This window comes from Dendrobates tinctorius, unplaced genomic scaffold, assembly GCF_039654945.1.
Source record: "Dendrobates tinctorius isolate UK_male_01 unplaced genomic scaffold, ASM3965494v1 ptg000079l, whole genome shotgun sequence".
Lineage (NCBI taxonomy): Eukaryota > Metazoa > Chordata > Amphibia > Anura > Dendrobatidae > Dendrobates > Dendrobates tinctorius.
The window spans coordinates 9,093,438-9,118,013 of NW_027361747.1; the positions used below are offsets into that span (position 1 = coordinate 9,093,438).

General features: G+C 45.5%; 1 protein-coding gene across 3 annotated transcripts in view; it reads right to left on the reverse strand.

Annotated features, from left to right (window-relative positions):
- Positions 1-24,576, reverse strand: part of NFXL1 (nuclear transcription factor, X-box binding like 1) — a 236,301-nt gene that overhangs the window by 156,982 nt on the left and 54,743 nt on the right. For all 3 annotated transcript variants that reach the window (XM_073583468.1, XM_073583466.1, XM_073583467.1), the window contains exon 11: positions 13,828-13,950. In XM_073583468.1, the coding sequence (XP_073439569.1) occupies positions 13,828-13,950 (123 nt within the window). The remainder of the gene's footprint in view (positions 1-13,827; positions 13,951-24,576) is intronic.

Consider the following 24,576-nt stretch of genomic DNA (forward strand, 5'->3'; position numbering starts at 1 on the left):
GTACCTCGCAATCAGTTTCCTTGCTACATATAGCAGCCTGGCTATAGCCAGTTTTGCACTATCAACTATTCCAATTTCCTCCACATATCCCAGTATGCAGACCAGTGGGTTTTTGGGTATAACACATCCGTAAGCCCCTTCTATTCTGTTAATGACACTAACCCAGAATGTGGATAGCCTGGGACATTTCCACATCATATGAAGGATTCCGGCATCAGACCCCCCACATCTTGGACAGTCAGAGTTGTCTCTCAGCCCCATTTTAACCATCAGAAGGGGGGAGCGGTATACACGATGGATCACATAGAGATGGGACAACCTAGCTGGTTCACTCATAGTGAGTTTGGGGACATATGGGACAAGGTCCTAGAATATCTCGTCAGTCATCGCCCCAATCTCTCCCTCCCATTTGGATCTAGCTTTAATTGGGAACCCCATCAAATGAGTATGCAATATATCTTTGTAGGTGCTAGAGATTACCCCCTTCGTAAGTCCATCACCACCACATACATAGTCCAACACTATGTCAGACTGCATCTGCAGGTCCCTGGAAAGTTTTGAGCCGTAATGGCATGCCGTACCTGACAGTAATGGTACCACTCAGAATCCGGCAACTGAAACTCACTCTGCAGCCGCACAAACGGTCTCAGCTCCCCGTTATCAATAATTTGAGACATTAATGTCAGCTCCCTACGTTTCCAGCCTTCCAGGTTCCAAGTTTCCGAATCTCTGGGAGGTTACTATTATCCCATATAGCTGTGAATCTAGTCAACCCGGTCACCCGTTTCACCTTCTTTAGTCTGTTCCACAGGTCTTGTAAAAGTCGCAGAGTGGGACACCCGTCTCCCATTACACCCATCTTCCCATCTTCTAGGCCAAGTATCAACGGGCTTCTATTTAGTACGTATTCCAGGACTCCTCTGATGACGCCTGCCTTCTCTTGATTAGACCACCCTCTGAGATGTTGACTTTGGGCAGCCAAAAAATACAGTTCCGGATTTGGCAGTGCCAGTCCCCCCTCATCCTTTGGTCTCTGCAAGGTTTCAAGTCTTATTCTAGGATGTTTCTTACCCCATACCAAGGCTCTAAATAGTGAATTCACCGCTCCGAACCTCTTCCGCGGAACCCAGATTGGGGAGTTGTGCAATATATATACTATATATATATATATATATATATATATATATATATATAAGCTTGGGCATTAAAACCATTTTTAGTAGATTAATCCGTCCCACCACTGATAAGTGTAATTTGTTCCAAGCATCCACCTTAGTTCTTAGTATTGCCAGTAGAGGTACCAGATTAGAATTAAGGTACTCAGTCACCGGCAAGGAAACCTGTACCCCCAAATATTTAAATATTTCCACACATTGTAGTTTGTTGGCCCCTATGTCTTCCTGAGTCCACACCACCTCCTTGTCCACTTTAAATAGGCTTGATTTAAACCAATTAATGGTCAGTCCTGAGATCTCACCGAACCCCTCAATGGTCTGCACAGCGTGATCCAATGAAGCTGAGGGATCCCCTAGAAACAACAGAACGTCATCGGCATACAAGGCCACCTTTTCCTTCAAATCGCCATATTGAAACCCCTTTATTGCCTTGTTACGTCTAATAGCAGCCGCCAATGGCTCTATCGCAATAGCTAATAGTAGCGGTGACAGTGGACAGCCCTGCCTCGTTCCCCTATGCAGCTGTATTCCCGCGGACATTACCCCATTAATCTTGACTCTAGCTGTGGGTTGAGTATACAATAGTTGAATCCACGCTGTAAATTGAGGACCAAAGCCCATACTATGTAGCACTCTCCACAGGTATGACCACTCTACAGAGTCAAAGGCTTTATGAGCATCAAGTGAGGCTATCACCCTCCCACCTGGGTTATCGACTGGCAACTGCAGATTGAGGTACAGTCTGCGTATATTGGCTGCGGTTGATCTGTTGGGCATAAACCCAGATTGATCCATGTGGATCAATGTATCTATAACACCAGTTAGTCGATTTGCCAACAATTTAGCCAGTATTTTCACATCAGCTGTCAGCAAGGATATTGGCCTGTATGAGTCTGGAATTCCTGGATTCTTACCCTCCTTAGGAATCACCACTATCACCGCCTCCCGCATAAATGCAGGCAAAATCCCTTCTTTCATAGCCTCCTCAAACACTATTAATAGCTTAGGTAACAGAATTTCTTCTAGATGTTTGTATATTTCCACAGGAAGACCATCTGCACCCGGGGCCCTCTGATTAGTCATGCCATGCAGAGCCATCTCCAACTCCTCTATTGTGATAGGAGACTCCAACTTATCCCTATCTTCCATAGATAGTGCCGGAAACAGTCCTGCTCCTAGAAATGCCTCCATCCCCCACTCCCCTCCCATTCGACTCGATGAATAGAGGTTCTGGTAAAATTCTGCGAAGACCTCCAGAATTTCAGGTGTCTCAGTAACCCTTGTCCCCTTTGCAGTATCCATACCATGTATAAATGAGCTGCCTCTCTGGGCTGCAGCTATGATTGACAATAGATGACCAACTTTTTCCCCTTCTTCGTAGAATCTAAAGGGCATGTCACACTAAGAGATATCGCTAGCAATATCGCTATAACTAGTGACGTTATAGCGATATTGCTAGCGATATAGCTGTGTCTGATACTTACCTACGACCGGCTCCCCCGCTGGTTATCGCTGATCGCGCGAGAACAGGCTGGACTGTTTCTCGTCGTCAGCTTCCTGCGGCGCTTCCTGCTGTGAGGACGAGCGACGCGTGGAGCCGGGCGGGAGGACGCAGAATCGCCTCGTGTGACAGGTAAGTAGCGACCTCCGTCCCCAGCGATGTCGCTAGTGAGATCTGCCTATGTGGCAGCTCACTAGCGACCACTTAGCGATGTACCAGCGATCCTGACCGCGTCATATCGCTGGTCGGGATCGCTGGTACATCGCTAAGTGTGACAGTACCTTAATCTCCTGAAAAGCCTGCTTCTTAGTTGCTTTATCTAGTAGTAACCTATTGACCCTTTCATGTGCCTGCCTAAGAGTCTGTTGAGTGTCGGGTATAGCGTGCTGTGCCACTTCTATTTCCACCCTAGTTAGAGCTTGCAGACTATCCACCTCATCTTGCCTAGTATGTGACTTTCTCCTACATATATCCCTGTATAGAAGTCCCCTGAGATATGCCTTCATGGCGTCCCGTACCACCAGAGGGTGAGCACGATCATCATTATGGACAAAGAATTCCCCAATCTCCCTCATAATGTCTTGCAAATTTATATGTTGTATCCAGGCCGGATGTAGCTTCCATTCTTCCCCTTATCCCCCCTCTCAAACGCTCCCGTTTAATGGACACAAGGATGGGACTGTGGTCCGAGATCACTCTTGGTAAGTATTGCACATCCCCAACAACTGCATTCATCAACTCATTAGCCAATGCCATGTCAATTCGAGATAGGGTATTATAAGAAGCAAAATAGCAAGAGAAGCACTGTTTCCCATCATTTCCTACTCTCCATATGTCCATCAAACCCATTTCCCGAACTAAACTGCCAAATGGAGTTATAGTGTCACTCAGTACTCCCATTGGCCTCCTACTCCTGTCCCAATAAGAGTCTATTACATTATTATAATCACCCACTATCAAAAAAGCAGTACCCCCCCCCCCTTTCTGAGAATTCCCAAGTCTCCCTCAACTTAGTACTCAAGTAAGGAGGTGGAATATAAATAGCAGCAATGCACATAAGGTGGCCAAATATTTTACATTTGATGACTACATACTGCCCATCCGGGTCAATACGCACCTCCATTTCCTCATATGGTATTGAAGTATGAATTAGCACAGAGTCCCCCCTTGCATAGCTAGAGAAAGTAGAGTGGTAGGCCCTCTGCATCCATCGCCTATTCAAAAGTCTCGTTGTGTCCGGTAAAAGAGGAGTCTCCAGGAGGCACACCACCGATGGACCCTGATCTTGTATGTATTTGAATATAGCTGCCCTCCTAGTTTTATCAGACAAACCCCTGACGTTCCAACTTAGTACTTTAATTTCCCCCCCTTCCATAATGTTGATAAATTGATTTATTAATCGGTGTAGTTTTCCCCCTTGCTGTCCAAACCCATCCCTCTTCCCTCCCCTTCACCCATCTCACCCACTTCTGTCCTCTCCTCCCCCTTCCTAGTGCATATACTCTCAAAGAGAGCTGGGTGGATCTGGTCTCTGGTCTCTGGCCACCCTCCCCTCCCGCCTCCCCCACCACTCTGCTTCTACATTCATCTAATTGCATATGTAGAACAGCAATCTTCCCAGCTGCCCCCCCCCAGCCCTGTTATGCAGGATAGAAAATCTCATTGTATAACATCATCAATAATATAATAAAACATATAAACATTTCCAATTTTGGAAACTTATAACAGTATTCATCCCCGCCGTGCCTAACATTAGGCAACCACCACGTCTCAATCATCTTGCCCCGTCCGAGCCTCAATCTCAACCATATGTCAGTAGATCAAAAAGAAAAAACAAGAAAAACAATTCTTCAACAGGAAAAACCAGAGTAAGGACTCCCTGCGAGGCACTGAAAGATGCAATATGTCCTCAGCCGACCTTCTCAGGCATAGTCCACTTGACTAGTCAATCAATTCCAGCTCATGTCTTCCCCAGGAGTTTATGCACATTAATGTCAATCCATTGGTTGGCTTCTACCGGATCAATGAAAAATTGCACTTTATCAAGCGCCACCACTCTTAATTTGGCCGGGAAATCATGGAGTATTGCACTCCCAACTCTCTAAGACGCTTCTTCACTCCTCCAGATTGCATGCGTTGTTTTTGAACCGTAATAGAAAAGTCTGGGTAAATAGCTACTTTTTCACCATTCATGGCAAGTTCCCCAATCTCTCTTGCCCTCCTTAGAATGATGTCTCTATCCCTATAATGGAGAAGCTTAGCAAGCATAGTGCGTGGTCCCCTACCCGGTGGCTGTGGCTGCATGGGAACTCTATGTGCGCGCTCATTCTTCGTTTATACTTGGCATTTGCAAGATATTACAAGCTGCAGATCAAGGCAAAGAACTAATGTATTAAACAAGTCCAGACTAGAGTTGGGAGAATCTATTTGCTCCTGGTCACAGATTAGTGACGTGGACGATGTAATTGAGCATACCTACTGGCCTCCTGGCTTTCGCAGACCTTCTTTTGAGTAGGTGGGGTGGCACACCAGCTGCCCTGGAGTGACAGTTCTCTGCCTACATGCACGTATAGATATCAAAGAAATAATTTTCGGATTAACCGTGCGCTGCTAGACAAAACGACTCCTATCCAGATTATGTACTTGTATACTTTTATTTTCCCAACGCGTTTCGAAGTTTCAAACTTCTTCCTCAGGGGATGATATGTCATATCATCCCCTGAGGAAGAAGTTTGAAACTTCGAAACGCGTTGGGAAAATAAAAGTATACAAGTACATAATCTGGATAGGAGTCGTTTTGTCTAGCAGCGCACGGTTAATCCGAAAATTATTTCTTTGATATCTGATGATTTATGGTCACAGCGTGGCCATTTGGATGTGCAGCAGCTTTGACTTCTATTCCTTTATGCCTCCAACTCTCCTGCTATTGGTGAGTATAACAGCTTGAACTATATCTCTTTTACCTGGGTAAGACCCTATTGCGCTCTTTCTCTTTTAGTTTTAACCACTTACATGCACGTATAGGGAGAGACCAGCTAGTCATTGGCAGTGGGAAAGGAGAATCCGCCAGGGACCCGCCTGTCTGACTAGTCTCCACTGCGGCTTGGTCCCTGGCAGCTTTTTAAGTAAGTTTTTCTTTGAAATGACGAAGCGTTTCAGAGTCAAACATACCTGGCTGAGATCATACAACCTCGTGGATTATATTGTTTGTGACGATGGAATTATTACTGATGGACCCGATTACAGCCAGGGGATCTGATCAGTGACGCTAGTGTCGGTTATGTCATGACGGGTCCATCAGTAATAACTGTCAATGCTGTACAGCTCCAGCACAGATGAGAATGGAGGTGGACATACACTTACTGTCGTAGGGATGACCGCTATCGCTTCCGATTTCCTTTCCACAGGGACACTTGGTTCCTGTGTTCTCCATGAGAAACATCGGGTAGCGGCAGAAATCCTCAAAGGATAAACTGAATTAGAAATCACAAGACCCTTATGTCCCTGGAGAATGGTGGAGAGTCGGGAGGACCCATATTAGATGGTCGGAAGATCCAGCCAAAATTAGAGATTTGTGAATCTATTGTGAATGAGGGCCTAAAGCAACACACATCAATGTTATGTCATTTTAAACCAAATGTTGCGTATGAGTGTAAGGTGCCGAACGGCATTTTTATAATGTGTCAGATGTCAACTGAAAGAAAATAAATGGGTAGATAAATTCCTTTTTTTTACTCTATATATTTTTGCATTTTTTGGGGTCAAAAGTATAAAAGAGGTACAAAACTTTCTTTACATCTCCAGCAGCGCACTTCATTACTAAAATGTAGTTTTCCAAGATATTTATAACTGATAACACATGGCTACAGGTATGCATTTTCAATATTTACAGTAATATACATTTTTTTATTTGCTTCAAAATATTATCATATTTTATGACTGTTGTACTGGTAATGTGCTATGTGAACTTTAATGTTACAGCGCCTCTACTGGCCAAAGTATAGAAAAAAGATTCCTCGCAGTTTTAATGTGGTGGTTAACAGGGATTTAAATGGAAGGACAGCCACTTGTTATAAATAGTTGTGTTCAGTCATTTAAATTGTTCTTGTTTGTTTGGTTTATTGAAAATAGAAAGTTAGATATTTTTTGAAAGCGAAAGGAAAAGAAAAAAAATGGGAAAAAAAAATCAAACAAAAATTGTGGCAAAAAGGTACAATTTTCGACCGATGTTTTTAATAAAGTTTGGTTCAGGAGCCCCTGGCTGGGGAGCAGTGCACTATATTACACATATTGGTGTGCTCACTCCTACACTGCATTATGGCACATTACTGACACTGGTGTCATCATGTACTAAACTCAAAGGGCCCAGCTCATTAAAGCTTTTACGCCAGTACTGTGCATGGAGAGGGGCCGGAACATGGCGACTGTCAAACCCATGATGAATGGTGGCAGCATTCTCCATGCCACAAATGTTACTCAGGCAAGGACTGGAGCAGGATTTGTGGCAAGGCACACTCAGATGTATGCCACTCGTCTGGTCCTCCAGACTAATGAAGAGGTGTGAACAACGCTGGACTTGATGATTCAGGCCTAAAGTCTGTATTAAGTGCTCCACGTTCAAACTGTTATAGACTGCTACTTGATATGAGCAGATCTGCTCAAGATCCCTTTATCCCTGACCTGGGCAAATTGCGGCCCACATGCCACATGTGACCCTCTGGCTGTATCAGTCCGGCCCGCGGACCGAGACAGCTGTGGGGCGGGAAACCAGAGGTCCACAGGCCACACCGTGCCTGCCCGCTCGCTGTCTCCGTTGTCTCGCTAGGCGCAGTCAGCATTGGTGGAGGAGGGGCCTCCGGCTACTTCCTCCACCAATCAGCATATGAAGCAGATTACATCATTTCATCGCGTCAGCTGTGTACCGCTGGAAAGTCAGCGCACCGGAGGCAGGGAGAAGAGCAGCGCGCCAGGGAGCGGGACGGAGGTGAGCATGTGTTGGTCTTTTTTTCCATGTGTATGAACATGGGGATTCTATGAGGGTGACATGCAGCACATGGGGAGGCTGTGCGAGGCTCATGCTGTACACGGGGAGGCTGTGCGAGGCTCATGCTGTACACGGGGAGGCTGTGCGAGGCTCATGCTGTACACGGGGAGGCTGTGCGAGGCTCATGCTGTACACGGGGAGGCTGTGCGAGGCTCATGCTGTACACGGGGAGGCTGTGCGAGGCTCATGCTGTACACGGGGAGGCTGTGCGAGGCTCATGCTGTACACGGGGAGGCTGTGCGAGGCTCATGCTGTACACGGGGAGGCTGTGCGAGGCTCATGCTGTACACGGGGAGGCTGTGCGAGGCTCATGCTGTACACGGGGAGGCTGTGCGAGGCTCATGCTGTACACAGGGAGGCTGTGCGAGGCTCATGCTGTACACGGGGAGGCTGTGCGAGGCTCATGCTGTACACGAGGAGGCTGTGCGAGGCTCATGCTGTACACGGGGAGGCTGTGCGAGGCTCATGCTGTACACGGGGAGGCTGTGCGAGGCTCATGCTGTACACGGAGAGGCTGTGTGAGGCTCATGCTGTACACGGAGAGGCTGTGCGAGGCTCATGCTGTACACGGGGAGGCTGTGCGAGGCTCATGCTGTACAGGGGGAGGCTGTGCGAGGCTCATGCTGTACAGGGGAGGCTGTGTGAGGCTCATGCTGTACACGGGGAGGCTGTGTGAGGGTCATGTTGTACACGGAGAGGCTGTGTGAGGCTCATGTTGTACACGGAGAGGCTGTGCGAGGCTCATGCTGTACACGGAGAGGCTGTGCGAGGCTCATGCTGTACAGGGGGAGGCTGTGCGAGGCTCATGCTGTACAGGGGGAGGCTGTGCGAGGCTCATGCTGTACAGGGGGAGGCTGTGCGAGGCTCATGCTGTACAGGGGGAGGCTGTGTGAGGCTCATGCTGTACACGGGGAGGCTGTGAGGCTCATGCTGTACACGGGGAGGCTGTGTGAGGCTCATGCTGTATATGGGGAAGCTGTGTGAGGTTCATGCTGTACAGGGGGAGGCTGTGTGAGGCTCATGCTGTACACGGGGAGGCTGTGTGAGGCTCATGCTGTACACGGGGAGGCTGTGTGAGGCTCATGCTGTACACGGGGAGGCTGTGTGAGGCTCATGCTGTACACGGGGAGGCTGTGTGAGGCTCATGCTGTATATGGGGAGGCTGTGTGAGGCTCATGCTGTATATGGGGAGGCTGTGTGAGGCTCATGCTGTATATGGGGAAGCTGTGTGAGGTTCATGCTGTACACGGGGAGGCTGTGTGAGGCTCATGCTGTATATGGGGAGGCTGTGTGAGGCTCATGCTGTATATGGGGAGGCTGTGTGAGGCTCATGCTGTATATGGGGAGGCTGTGTGAGGCTCATGCTGTATATGGGGAAGCTTTGTGAGGTTCATGCTGTACACGGGGAGGCTGTGTGAGGCTCATGCTGTATATGGGGAGGCTGTGTGAGGCTCATGCTGTATATGGGGAGGCTGTGTGAGGCTCATGCTGTATATGGGGAGGCTGTGTGGGGCTCATGCTGTATATGGGGAGGCTGTGTGAGGTTCATGCTGTATATGGGGAAGCTGTGTGAAGTTCATGCTGTACACGGGGAGGCTGTGTGAGGCTCATGCTGTATATGGGGAGGCTTGTGAGGCTCATGCTGTATATAAGTGGCTGTGGTGGGTTCATATCATATACAGAAGGGGCTGTACTTGGGTTCAAAGCTATATAGGGGGTGTCAGCATACTTAATTCTGCTCAATATTAAGTGATACAATTAAAATTAATTAATATTGAGTAGAATTAATTTCAAGCTATTGGTTCGGCCCTCCACAAAAGTCACGGTCTTTCATGTGGCCCCTCTGGAAAACTAACTGCCCACCCTTGCCTTATCCACATTTAGATTTTATATTACGGAGCCATATTTTATGAGACCATGGAGGCAAAAATGCAGAAATACTGCTCTGTAAAGAAGTTTATCGGTCAGTAAAATGTAATCAGAGTGGATTTCAACACATTCTCTCATCCTTTGCAACTTCTCCCAGATATATCTATGGGTCTCAAACCCCATTAGTTCAATAAAAATAAAAAATCCATAAAAAAAAAATCCCTGAGGTCACACTCTGATAAACTGAAAAAATAATGAAAAAGGGATGTCAGGTTCACATTACATTCAGAAAATGTGTTGTAAGGTCCATTACTTGTCAAGTAACAAATGGCTATGACTGCCATGTTGTTTGTCCTATATGTTAAAGGGGCAGTCCAGTCACAATATATTTTTAGGTCAAACTATCCAATTGTGGGGGTCTGACACCCAGCACTAATATCAGCTCCAGCAGCAGCCGGTTGCAAATAATGAAAGCAGCTGAACTGTGCAGCTCCATTCAATGTGTAGCAGCTGCTGCCGGATACTGCAGATCAGCTCCTTTTCTTTCAAAGGAAATCTCTCAGTACGATTAAACCCCCATCTCTAAAAAATGCATATATGAGCCTGCAAGTCTTTGAAAAGAAAATCAATTGACACCTTTATATTTTCTATCTGTTGCTGCATTAAATGAGAAATTAGTTATAATTTACATGTAAATTAGGTGTTACGTGCTCAATAGGTGACAGAGCACTTCCTGAGCCTCTGATGGCAAAGTTGTTTCCCCTTCCCCAGCAGCTGCCTTGTTAAAGGGAACCTATCAGCAGGATTGTGCTCAGCATCCTACAGACAGTGTTAGGTCGGCGTCGTTATACTGATTACAATGACACCTGGTGATGAAATCCGTCTTGTGGTTGTTGTTTAATCTTTATTTTCAGTTTTGAGTTAATGATATGCTCGTGCTCCGGGGCGGTCTGTTGGGGGGGGGGGGGTCTTCATGTGGTGCTCTGCTTAGGTATTCATAATGCAGACTGCCAAACAGGTCACTGATCCCTTTGGGTCACTTCCCTTCCCCTTGCCTCTAGCAGTTAAAACTCAAAAACCTAAGATTGGTCATAACTACTTAATGGACAGTCCTAGGGAGGCGGTTTTGGCACCATCAGATCCAGTCGGGCCCCTGGAACGTGTTGAGACCAAACACAGCTTTGCTACCTTGCTCCTAATAGTCATTCTGTGTAGCTCGCCACCCTGGCGTGCTAGAACAGAGACCCTGGAAGGCATTCAGCCCCTTCCAGAGATGAAATCCTAGCTGTTTGAACAAAGCAATTAGACTGCATGGTATCCACATTGCAAGAATGCCCTTTTGTCCTGACCTTAGCTGGTTCAAGGTGTGAGATTTGTCACTCACAGTCTTTTAATGCTTGACCCCTGTTGAGCTAGGTGTCCTGGGGTTTTATAATTCCATGCCAAATAGGATACAACAACCCCAGTTTTAATGAATCAGGCTCATAGTCTCCATATGGCCCTCTCTAAAGGGCATGTCACACTAAGCGATATCGCTAGCAATATCGCTATAACTTGTGACGTTATAGCGATATTGCTAGCGATATCGCTGTGTCTGATACTTACCTACAACCCGCTCCCCCGCTGGTTATCGCTGATCGCGCGAGAACAGGCAGGACTGTTTCTCGTCGTCAGCTTCCTGCGGCGCTTCCTGCTGTGCCGACGAGCGACGAGCGTGTATGCGGGCGGGAGGACGTCAGGATCGCCTGGTGTGACAGGTAAGTAGCGACCCCCGTCCCCAGCGATGTCGCTGGTGAGATCTGCCTTTGTGGCAGCTCACTAGCTACCACTTAGCGATGTACCAGCGATCCTGACCGCGTCATATCGCTGGTCGGGATCGCTGGTACATCGCTAAGTGTGACAGTACCTTAAGGCTAGTTTTACACTAGTGTATGGAAGGGCTTAGGAGGGATGCGGACTTCCTTCGTGAAGCTCCGCCCCCTGCCGAGCCCCCTCCGTTCAGCTCCGCCTACATCGGCATACGTACCCTATCTTTAGCATTGGGTACGCAGGCCATGCCGATGTATGCGGATGCCTCTGCATGCATCATTTTGACGGTGCAGAGACCTGCGCCGAACGCAACATGTTGGATTTTGTTGTGGTCGCCGCACTGTCAAAGCAACGCATGCAGAGGCATCTGCATACATCGGCATGGCCTGCGTACCAAATGCTAAAGATAGGGTACGCAGGCCGCATCCAGACGTAGGCGGAGCTGAACAGAGGAAGCTTAACTCTGCAACATTTCAGAGTAAAATATACACCCTGTAAGTGGTGACAGCTGACAGCTGACAGGTTCTCTTTAATGATTGATTTTTATCATATACTAGATTATGGCCCGATGCTATCGCATCGGGAGGATGCCATAGCATCACACCTCTTGCCATGTTAACCCTCAACACACACTCCTCTCACCTTTCACCATCTCCACTCACTCTTTCACTCCACATACGACCCCTTCTCTCACTCCGTCTCTCATACTCACGCCGTCATCGCCGCTGCTCCACGATCCCCGACATCTTCTTCCACCGGCGCCATCCTGGATCCAGATGTTGTCCACGCCGGCGACATGTTCTTGCGGCGACGCCATCTTGAGTATCGTGAAATCCCGCGATAGTCAAGATGGCGTCGCCGGAAGAACATGTCGCCGGCGTGGACGTCGGGATCCAAAATGGCGTCGACGAAATCTCGCGAGTTTTCGCCGATGCCATTTTGGATCCCGACGTCGTCCTCGCCGGCGACATGTTCTTGCGGCAACGCCATCTTGACTATCGCGGGATTTCGCCGATCCAAAATGGCGTCGCCGCAAGAACATGTCGCCGGCGTGGAGGACGTCTGGATCCAGGATGGCGCCGGCGGAAGATGATGTCGGGGATCGTGGATCAGCGGCGATGACGGCGTGAGTATGAGAGACGGAGTGAGAGAAAGGGTCGTATGTGGAGTGAAAGAGTGAGTGGACGTGAGTGGAGATGGTGAAAGGTGAGTGGAGTGTGTGTGTTGAGGGTTAACATGGAAAGAGGTGTGCGGTGCCGTCACCGGTTACAACTGGACGGAAGTTGTTACAACCGGAAGTTGCTTAGGGCATTTATTATTATAGATAGATACACCAGCGTATTGTTGCGGCGCCAAATTTTTATGTGCATCACTTTTATGAATATGGTGGATGGCATGCTTAGTGCATATACCCCATTAAAAATAAAACAGAAAAATTATTAATTGCTGTTAATCCTCCTCATCTCTGCCCATTCCTTACCAGTACATTTTTAGCAATCGGTTTGTCAAATGTTCCAGGCGTCACTCCAGTCCCGCTCTGCCATGCCACCTTGTGACTGCAACTTCGGGCAGATGGGAAGTCAGAGGTAATGGTCCCCAGCTCTCAGTGTAAGTCTATGAGCCTCGTTCTGGCCTTGCTCTGGCTCTCATAGACTTACACTGAGTAGTGATGTCCGGCCACCCAGCAAACGCTGGATTGATCCAGCAGGTCACAAACTGCTGAAGACTGGCCGGAACTGTGTCAATAACAGATAAAGACGGCGGCTGGTGTCTATAACACTGGGGGCAGGGAACTTAGATTAGTGACACCACTCCAGTGCTCCAAGAAAAAGAAAAATGGTGCAGTGGTGCTTTACAGGGGTTCTCCACTACAAGTACCATCCCTTCTCAACCTGAAAGTTTTCCTGTTAAAATCAAAACACTTACACTCACCTCCCGTATCTGCGCCATTCCAGGAGTGTCGGCACTCACGTTCCTGAGGCTCACGTGAGGCTGCTACATCATGTGATCCCTGCATCCAAACAGCACCGGCGTCACTGTCCTCTCCTTCAGACATGTAAGTTATCAAGAAGAATTGAGAGAACAGCCGCAGCGCTCACTTCCTGTTGATTACTTATTTTTCTGAAGGATAGGGAAGCCGGCACTGATTGGGCACAAGGCTCGCTTCACGTAACAACCTCACGTGAGCCTCGGGAAAGTGAGTGCCGTCACCACTGGAAATACACTGGCACTGGCGCCTAGTATAAGCGTTTTACATTTTAAGGGGAGCAATGCTTATCATATTTTGTTTCAAGTCCTTAACCTTCAAGATGTCTGCTTGCTGTCAATCGGTGGAACATAAAGTATCAAGTCAAGTATACAACAAGCTTTTATTTTGCAATAGCAGTTGAAAATGCAAAACACAGAGTTCCATATTTCTCCAGTCCTACCTTTCTCTTGCACTGGTGCCTCTGGCAATCCCGGGTTTTGGGGCATTTGGTTTCGCATAGATAAGGCTTATGACAAGGCATTCGTTTGGTGTGCTTGCCACAACGACACTGCTTCTCGACCTCCTTCAATAGAGAAATATTAGAGTGTTAGCCCACGACTGATAATGGGTTTTATACTTAAGGCCCCGTCACACACAGCGATCTCACTAGAGAGATCGCTGATTTTGTGACGCCACAGCGAGATCGCTGTTTGTGACGGGGATCAGCGACCAGCCCCCCTCTCGGATATCGCTGATCGTTCTCGGTCGGCCTGTGCCATTTTTTGATCGCTGGTCTCCCGATGGCCAGCACGCATCGCTGCATGTGGCAGCGAGAGACCAGCGATCAGCGACACTGGTTTCTAATGTAAACATCGGGTATCTAAGAGCCGCGCGGCTCCTGAATACCCGCTGTTTACATTGGAAACCAGCTTGCTCGCTGGTCCTTATCGCTGGAGGGGCTGTCTATGTGACAGCTCACCAGCGATCAGCCTAACGATGTCCGAGCGATCCCATCCATGTCGGATCGTTGGTGGGATCGCTGGGACCTCATTATGTGTAACGGGGCCTTTAAGGAAAGAGTCTTGCTGCCAATTACTGATGTTCTGCACAAACTGAATTGGGCACAGCCGTGCGACTCAGTGAAAGAAAATCAAAACAACTTTGTGTATATTGCATCAATTTACCAAGAAGTACTAAAGAAGCAGTCACCTTGAAAATCAATAGCTGCTTATACCTAAAGGGAAACCACTCTACTAAATGAACTTATAAGTAATAATTTCTGTGACCTTCCTGCAAAACCCAACCCAACCCAACTCTGTAACCATTCTGTACTAGTACAATACATCTAAATAAAAGAACATTGTGGTCATGAGCCCCCTCTCCTGCCAATCTACAGATAGTAAATTAACAGGCAAAAGGGACTCCGTGGGGTTTGTCATCTATATGAAGCTGCAGACGGAAAATGATGGGAATTTTTTTTTTTTTTTTTTAAGCCAAATGATTTGCAAAGTTAATACTTCCTTTGAGCATCCAGCCCAGCAGTCACATGAAGTAGCCAAGAAACCACTTCCATCAATGTACAAAAGGAGTGAGTCTGTAGTAGATGGACATTACATTATAATGGACCAGGACTGTTTAATGAGCACTGAAGAGCAGTGCAATCACATATTATCAGCTGGCATGTTTTTGTCTGTAGATTCCCAAAAATATTTTTCCAATAATAGGGTGCCGACATACCCCAATAATGAGCATACGAGCGTAAAATATTAATAAATTACCAGAAATAAAATTGCCGTATTCGGGACGTGCTGTTAAAGCAGAAGATCACTAAAGAAACAGGTAACTGATCAACTCAGACCTAATCGCCCAGAGCACACCGTGATTTTTAAGGAATTGTTGCATATTTCTATGGAAGTACCGTATTTTCTGCTTTGTAAGACGCACTTTTTTTCCCCCAAATTTGGGGGGAAAATAGGGGTGCGTCTTACAATGTGGATATAACTTATCTGTGCTGCCGCTGCGGGTGTCCGATGCTTGCCGCCGCGCTCTGTCCGCCGAGTGCTGCCGCCGCCACGCTCTGTCCCCCGCTGAGTGGGGGGGGGTCTACTGTTCCATCCATGCTTTCTTGTCTGTGCAGTGGATTGCTTCCTGGAAAATGGCCACCGCGCAAGCCCAGATGAAATCTCATCGCCCGAGATTTCAGTACCGAGATCTCCATCTGCGGCAGCACCAGGTACAAAGCGCCGGGACATAGTACAGCGGCAGCATAGGACACCAGCAGCGGCTAGCCGCACATCAAAACACCCCTTCATCCTAGCACTCCTGCCTCTTCCAGCCGCAACCCTGGCACCCCACTTCCCACCACCCCCGGTAAGCAAAAAGATGCCTGGATTATAAGAAGCACCACCATTTTATTAAAAAAAGCTTTTTCCTATTTTTCTCCTCAAAATTTGGGGTGCGTCTTATAATCCGGAGCGTCTTATAAAGTGAAAAATACGGTATATTGCACACATACAGTGAGGGAAATAATGAACAGTCTATAATTTTAACCCCTTCATGACCCAGCCTATTTTGACCTTAATGATCTTGCCATTTTTTCCAATTCTGACTAGTGTACCTTTATGAGGTAATAACTCAGGAACACTTCAACGGATCCTAGCGATGCTGAGATTGTTTTTTGTAACATATTGGGCTTCATGTTAGTGGTAAATTTAGGTCGATAATTTTTGCGCTTATTTGTGAAAAAAACGGAAATTTGGCGAAAATTTCGCAATTTTTAATTTTTATTCTGTTAAAACAGAGTTACATGACACAAAATAGTTAATCAATAACATTTCCCACATGTCTACTTTACATCAGCACAATATTGGAAACAAATTTTTTGTTAGGAAGTTATAAGGGTTAAAAGTTGACCAGCGATTTCTCATTTTTACAACAAAATTTACAAAACCATATTTTTAGGGACCATCTCACATTTGAAGTCACTTTGAGGGGTCTATATGGCAGAAAATACCCAAAAGTGACACCATTCTAAAAACTGCACCCCTCAAGCTACTCAAAACTACATTCAAGATTATTAACCCTTCAGGTGCTTTACACCGATACCTCATATGTTGTCATAAACCACTGTTTGGGCGCACGGCAGGGCTCATAAGGGAAGGAGCGCCATTTGACTTTTTGAATGGAAAATATGCTGGAATATTTAGCGGTTGTCATGTCGCGTTTGGAAAGTCCCTGTGTGCCTAAACATTGGAGCTCCCCCACAAGTGACCCCTTTTTGGAAACTAGACCCCGAAGGATCTTATCTAGATGCATAGTGAGCACTTTGAACCCCCAGGTGCTTCACAAATTGATCCGTAAAAAAAAGTACTTTTTTTTTTCACAAAAATTTTCATTTAGCCTCAGTTTTTTCATTTTCACATGGACAACAGGGTAAAATGGATGCTAAAATTTGTTGTGCAATTTCTCCTGAGTACACTGATACCTCATATGTGGTCATAAACCACTGTTTGGGCCAGGGCTGTGGAGTCGGTAAGCCACAGTTGCGACTCCGACTCCTGGATTTTATCAGGCTCCGACTCCTTCATAAATGGCCAATTCATAACAACAAATTTACTGTTGTAAAATATTAAACATCGTGCTTATTCAGTTTCTCACCATCATATAAGTAATCAGACCACTTAGAGCAAAAACTACATTTATTAGAATACAATTAGAATATAGCAAATACAGTTTAGAAAAGTTTATAAAAGTTAAGTAAATATGCAATAAACACTTTTATGCAGTTAATAAGAAGAAATCTATAAATTTGTCCTCATAAAAAGTATTGCCTCTGTCAGATCCTCCATCATGGATGCCCTCAAATCGGATCTAATAATTTTGAGAGCAGAGAACAACCTCTCTACACTAACTTGTGTTGGTGGCAAAGCAGTAACCACTCGGGCAACATCTCTGACAATGTCAGGATACAGAGGAATCGCTTGTTGCACTGTTATTTTTGATGAACGGTCAAATTTCTCAATTTCTTTTAGTGCACATGAAAAATTGTGCTGAAATGTACTGGCTGTGTTCCTTGATGGGGATGACTCTTCTTCTATGCGGGAACGCTTTGCACGGTCCTTGTGATCCAAATATTTTTCGAAATTAAATTCTTCATCAGTTGATGATGAGGGTGAAGATGTGGCAGGACGACCAAATTCTTCTTGTTCCTCCTGACTGTTCTGCAACCCTTTCATCCTTACTGCTATTTCAAACAGAGCTTCTTTTCCTTTACTTAGCTGTTGATCATCTAGAAGAATCCGATGCATTGGGTCTACATAAACAGCTGCCAAAAGAATGTTATTTTGTAATAGTAGCTCCTCTCTCCGTTTCATTGATGTAGCAATGCCACTTGCAATTAACCCTCCTCTTTGGGACAGGCGAAACATCAGGTTCTTCCACTCCTTTAAGAAAATACCTGGAGTTAAGTCCTCTGCTTGTAATTTTTTAGTCACTGTAAATGGGTGCTCTAGCAATTTTTCCAGCTCAGTCACCTGATTCCACTGACTTTCATTTAGCGTCAGTTGAGGGTTAGCCATGTCTACAAGAAAGGTTTTCAGTTCAACCAAGCGCTGAATCATTAAGTACTGCCCTATCGTGTGGCTTGATCAATAATTGCCCCTTTTCCAGCACGTCTCTTCAAAATTGAGTCAACTTTAGGGGTTCTGGCAACAGTAGCCAATTTTCTCACCTTGCCAATCAGTGCAGCAGCATGTCCTTCTTGCAGACTGTCTCTTATAGCCAGCTGTAGCGTATGCACAACACAGCGCATGTGATGAATGAAAGAACATATTGACACAGTTTCAACAAGATCATCTAAACTATCATGTTGCTGTTCATCTGAAGCAACTTCAGTTTGCTCCTCAGTTACAATACTGTGTTCCTCTATTTCAAACATTTCTGTGTCTGTGGACCCAGAATGTTCTTCTAGCTGCTGGTCACCATCATTACTCTCATTCATTAGCTTAATAGTACTTATCATATTTGAAGCATTGTCAGTTACGAAAGAAAGAACTTGCTCTTTTTTAAGTTCATAGTCTTGCAGAACCTTTTCCACCAAGACCTGGAGAAACTCACTGGTGTGATGAGCTTTGGTGTCTTTTACTGCCAATGTCTTGGTAACTATTTCATTTTTGTCACAAACAAATCGGACATTGATGGCAAAATAGTTCACTCTGTGACGTGTGCAGGCATCCATTTTAAGAAACAGAAAGCGTCCCTTGAGAGTTTTTTTAAGTTCTTCCTTTTGTTTAAAAGCTTCTTCGATTACTAATTTTCTAATACTCTCTCTCTCTCTCCAGAGAAACACCAAGCTTGCAGGCCATTTCCCCATTCAGACACATAAAAGCTGGTCGTGAAAATAATGAAATAGGCACACTATCCTTTACAACAAGCTCTATGATCTGTTTTTTAAATGTATCTACTGTCATTGTCACAGTAACTTTGTCACTGACAAAATATCTTGCAACTGATGGCTGCAAAGTTCTCTGCTCCTTTGTTTGGCTGGAAGAGCTGGGCACTGGTTCATTGGTTTGGATGCAGTCTTTCTCATCCACTGCTTTCAGTACTTCTGAATGAAAGCGCTGTAAATGTCTCTTTAGATTAGAAGCTCTGGTAGGAGCATTTTTATCTTTGCCTGAATATGCACTCATCTTGGCTTCACAGCATTTGTTTTCGTCTGGATCATTTGTCATACACTGACAGACATAATGTTTTCTATCTTGAGTGATGGTGACATGTTCAAATACAGCTGATTTAATGTGATGCTTCTTTGACATTCTCAGGTTTTTAATTCTGCATTCACAATCCAAATGACAATTGTTTTTTAACCTAAAAACAATTGTACAAAATTATTGCCAGGTCGTACAACTGATATAGTGGTCAGTAATACTGTTATTACTCCTCATGTACTCACAGTTAACTGATGCAAAGTTTGTTGAAAGGATAATACTTCTTACAGTCTTCCTCTTCTGAGTAGCAGGCAGCTGTGAGATGCTTGGAAGACGCACACCTAGTATGATCTAGTCTAGAGGAGGAGCTTTACTACTAAGAATTTGCAACACATTTTCACTTTCAGTTTCATACATTGTAAGTAGGGGGGTTGGGGCAGCATGAGGTTAACCAAGTATAAGATTAGATAAGGGCAGTGGAGAACAGTGACACACAAGAAGTAAGAAATGTCTCTATCTCCAGCAGAACTGCTTATCACTGTTGTTCATAGTTTGATAGAACATATATATTTGAGTAACATTTATAAAATTCATATGAAAGTTCAATTATGAAATATTAATACACTTTTTTTTTAAAGCTGGAGTCGGTACATTTCTACCGACTCCGACTCCAACCAAAACTAACTCCGACTCCATGACTCCGACTCCACAGCCCTGGTTTGGGCGCATGGCAGGGCTCAGAAGGGAAGGAGCGCCATTTGACTTTTTGAACGTAAAATATGCTGGAATATTTAGCGGTTGCAATGTCGCGTTTGGAGAGTCCCTGTGTGCCTAAACATTGGAGCTCCCCCACAAGTGACCCCATTTGGAAACTAGACCCCCGAAGGAACTTATCTAGATGTGTGGTGAGCACTTTGAATCCCCAAGTGCTTCACAGAAGCTTATAACGCAGGGGAGAGAAAAGAAAAAATCATTTTTTTCCTCAAAAATGATTTTTTAGCCCGCTATTTTTTATTTTCACAAAGCTAACAGGAGAAATTGGACACCAAAAGTTGTTGTCCAGTTTGTCCTGAGTACGCTGGTACCCCATATGTTGGGGGAACCACTGTTTGGGCGCACGGCAGAGCTCAGAAGGGAAGGAGCGCCATTTGACTTTTAAAATGGAAAATTAGCTCCAATCGTTAGCGTACACCATGTCGTGTTTGGAGAGCCCCTGTGTGCCTAAACTTTGGAGCTTTCCCATTTTGGAAACTAGAACCCCTAAGGAACTTATCAAGATGCATAGTGAGGACTTTGAAGCCCCAGGTGCTTCACAGAAGTTTATAATGCAGAGCCGTAAAACTAAAAATATTTTTTTTCCCCTCAAAAAATGATTTTTTAGCCCGCTAATATTTATTTTCACAATGGTACAGGAGAAATTGGACCCCTAAAGTTGTTGTCCAGTTTCTCCTGAGTACGCTGGTACCCCATATGTGGGGGGGGGGGACCACTGTTTGGGCACACGTCGGGGCTCGGAAGGGAAGTAGTGACGGTTTGAAATGCTGACTTGATGGAATGGTCTGCGGGTGTTATGTTACGTTTGCAGAGCCCCTGATGTGCCTAAACAGTGGAAAACCCCCCACAAGTGACCCTATTTTGGAAACTAGACCACCCAAGGAACTTATCTAGATGTGTGGTGAGCACTTTGAATCCCCAAGTGCTTCACAGAAGTTTATAATGCAGAGCCATAAAAAGAAAAAATAATTTTTTTTTCCACAAAAATAATTATTTTAGCCCCCAATTTTTTATTTTCAAGAGGGTAACAGGAGAATTTTTTCTAAGTATGCTGATGCCCCATATGTGGGGGTAAATCACAGTTTGGGCACACGTTGGGGCTCGGAATGGAGGGATCACTGTTTGAATTTTTGAACGCAAAATTGGCTGGAATAAATGGTGGCGCAATGTCGCGTTTGGGCCCCCCTGATGTGCCTAAACAGTGGAAACCCCTAAATTCTAACTCCAACCCTAATGACCACACACCCCTAACCCTAATCATAACCCTAACCACAACCCTAACCCCAACACACCCCTAATCCCAACTCTATCCCTAATCCCATCCCCAACCCACCCCTAACCTTAACCCTAATTCCAACCCTAACCCTAATTCCAACCCTAACCCTAATTCCAACCCTAATGGAAAAATAAAAATATTTTCTTTATTTTATTATGTGTACCTGCCTATGGGGGTGATAAAGGGGGGTGTATTTACTTTTCTTTTATTTTGATCACTGTGAGAGTTTATGACAGTGATCAAAATAAATGAATGAATCTGCCGGACGGCATACTCCGGCGGGTGCACTGCGCATGCGCCCGCCATTTTCCAAGATGGCGGCGCCCATGAATCGGGACATAGGGATGGCCAGAGGGACAGGAGGTACCGGGGAGGGTGAGGGGGATCGGAAGGCTGGGGGGAGCGGAGGGAAGCTGATGATGACTACGGATGCCGATCGCTGCCGTCAGTCGGTGGCGGCAGCATCGGCCATGGCTGGATTGCAATATTTCATCAAATTTCATTGATGAAATATTACTATCGCTCTGATTGGCTGTTGAAAGTGAAACAGCCAATCAGTGCGATTGTAGCCACGTGGGGGATAAGCCACCCCCCCGTGGTGAAGCACAAAGGGTCCTTTGTGTGCGGGTCGGGTGACCTTTCATTGACCCCGGTCACCCGACCCGCAGGAGGGTGATTATAGCATGACGCATATGGGGGCGTCATGGGTCGTTTGGGCACGACTTTTCATGACGCCTACGCAGGCGTCATGGGTCGGGAAGGGGTTAAGGGTAGGTTAATTTTAACATTGAGAGATAGAATATCAAAAACAAAATCCAGAAAATCACATTGTATAAATTATATAAAAATTTATTTGCATTTTGCAGTGAGAAATAAGTATTTGATCCCTCTGGCAAACAAGACTTAATACTTGGTGGAAAAACCCTTGATGGCAAGCACAGCAGTCAGATGTTGTTTGTAGTTGACGATGAAGTTTGCCCACATGTGAGGAGGAATTTTGGTCCACTCCTCTTTGCAGATAATCTCTAAATCATTAAGATTTTGAGGCTGTCGCTTGGCAACTCGGAGCTTCAACTCTCTCCATAACTTTTCTATGGGATTAAGGTCTGAAGATTGGCTAGGCCACTCCATGACCTTAATGAGCTTCTTTTTGAGCCACTCCTTTTGTTGCCTTTGCTGTATGTTTTGGGTCATTGTCTTGCTGGAAGACCCAGCCATGACCCATTTTTAATGTGCTGACGGAGGGAAGGAGGTTGTCACTCAGGATTTTATAGTACATGGCTCCATCAATGCCCTTAGCAGAGGAACACTCCCAAAACATGTTTCCACCTCCATGCTTGACAGTGGGGACAGTGTTCTTTGGGTCATAGGTAGTGATGAGCGAGTATACTCGTTGCTCGGGTTTTCTCCGAGTATTTTGGCGTGCTCGGAGATTTAGTTTTCATCGTCTCATCTGCATGATTTGCGACTTGCAGACAGGCTGAATACATGTGGGAATTCCCTAACAAACAGGCATTCCACACATGTATTCAGCCTGTCTGCAAGTCGCAAATCATGCAGATGAGACGATGAAAACAATCACTGAGCAGACCAAAATACTCGGAGGACACCCGAGCAACGAGTATACTCGCTCATCACTAGTCATAGGCAGCATTTCAACACGGCGAGTTGAGTTAATGCCAAAGAGGTCAATTTTTGTCTCATCTGACCACAGCACCTTCTCCCAATCACTCACAGAATCATCATGATGTTCAATGGCAAACTTCAGATGGGCCTGCACATGTGCTTTCTTGAGCAGGGGGACCTTGTGGGCACTGCAGGATTTTATACCTTTTTCTTTTTAAATTCCTTTATTGATCCTCAGGACACAAAGAATGTACAACATACACAATGGCTTATGATAACAAGCATTATACATCGCACACGTTTCCGTCCATTGTAAAATATAATACAGAGAAATTGCACACTCTTATAAACAAGGTGATATGTACATATCTTTCCAAGCACACATGAAGGATAATTGCTTATACATTTTCCAGCATGTATATCAATCCAATTTCACAAACCCTGTCATATCACTCAGAAATAAAATCTAATTAAAATTCCAAAACGAAAACTACCACTACATCAACTAGTATCTACTATTTCCACAGCCTGGTCTCCTATATCATATTATGTCGCGTGTGATGTTTCAGCCTTGTAAAGTGAGGTGAGAGGAATTCCACCTCTCCCAAATCTTTTCAAATTTACACGGACATACCCTATTTTGGTATAACGTGCGCTCATATGGAACAATCAAATTTAACAACTCGATCCAGAATCTAAGGGAAGGACATGAACCCCCCCCATCTACTGCAATGCCAGCACCTTCCGTGCCATAAACAGCGTCTCGCGCAGGAAGACCCCAGTATAGCGATCCAAGTCTCCTCCCCCCACACTCCGAATAAGCAGACCAATGGCTCTAGAGGGACAGTGGCCTGCACCAGGGATGTCAGTAGTGTAGTCATCTCTTTCCAGTAATGTAGGATAATGGGACACTGCCACATCATATGAATAAAATCAGCATCTGGCGAGTGACATCGCATACATTCTGATGACTGAAGCCAACCCATCCTAAAAAGTCGCAACGGAGTCAAATATGATTGATTATATATAATTGTATCATTCTGTTATTAAGAGATGGTGATACTCCGGTCGGAGACTCCAGAATCTCCTTCCACTCCTCTCTTTGCGTATTAGGGATGAGTCGTTCCCACTTCCTCTCAACAGAGCCTATGGCCGATTCTGCCCCTACTGATAGCATGTACGTATACAGAGAGGATATGAGACCCTGGGGAACCTGCGAATTAAGGATTCCTATCAGAGGTAAAGATGAAATAGTACGGTCCACACCCCTATCCCTCATATGCGATTGAAGAGCCAATCTCAACAGCAAATAACGAAAAAATTGAGAATTCGGAATATCATGTGTGGCCTGTAATTGTTCAAAAGATTTTAAGATCCCTTGGTCATACAGGTCTCCCATTGAAGAGACACCATGCTGAATCCAAAAAACAGTGGACGGATGATCCAACAACCCCGGAAAATAGTTGTTATTCCACAGGGGCATCTCAGCTATAAAATCTTTAAACCCAATTACGTTCTTGATTTGTCTCCATATTAATTGTGCCAGCCGGAGCAGGGGTAACAGACATGGAACATTAGTTTTCTCCAACTCCAGGAAACCTAATGGGCAATCCGCTTGTGCAGCAAGTGACTTTCAGAATTGGGGAGACAATTACCCGGCATCCATTTACTTAAAGCTTTAGCCTGCCCGGCCAAGTAATATAGGAAAAAATCTGGCAACGCCGCCCCACCTCCCTTCTTGGGTCTTTGTAAAGTGGAAAGTTTAAGTTTGGGCCTAGTTTTCCCCCATATAAAGGATGTGACCAGGGAACTGAGATTAACAAAA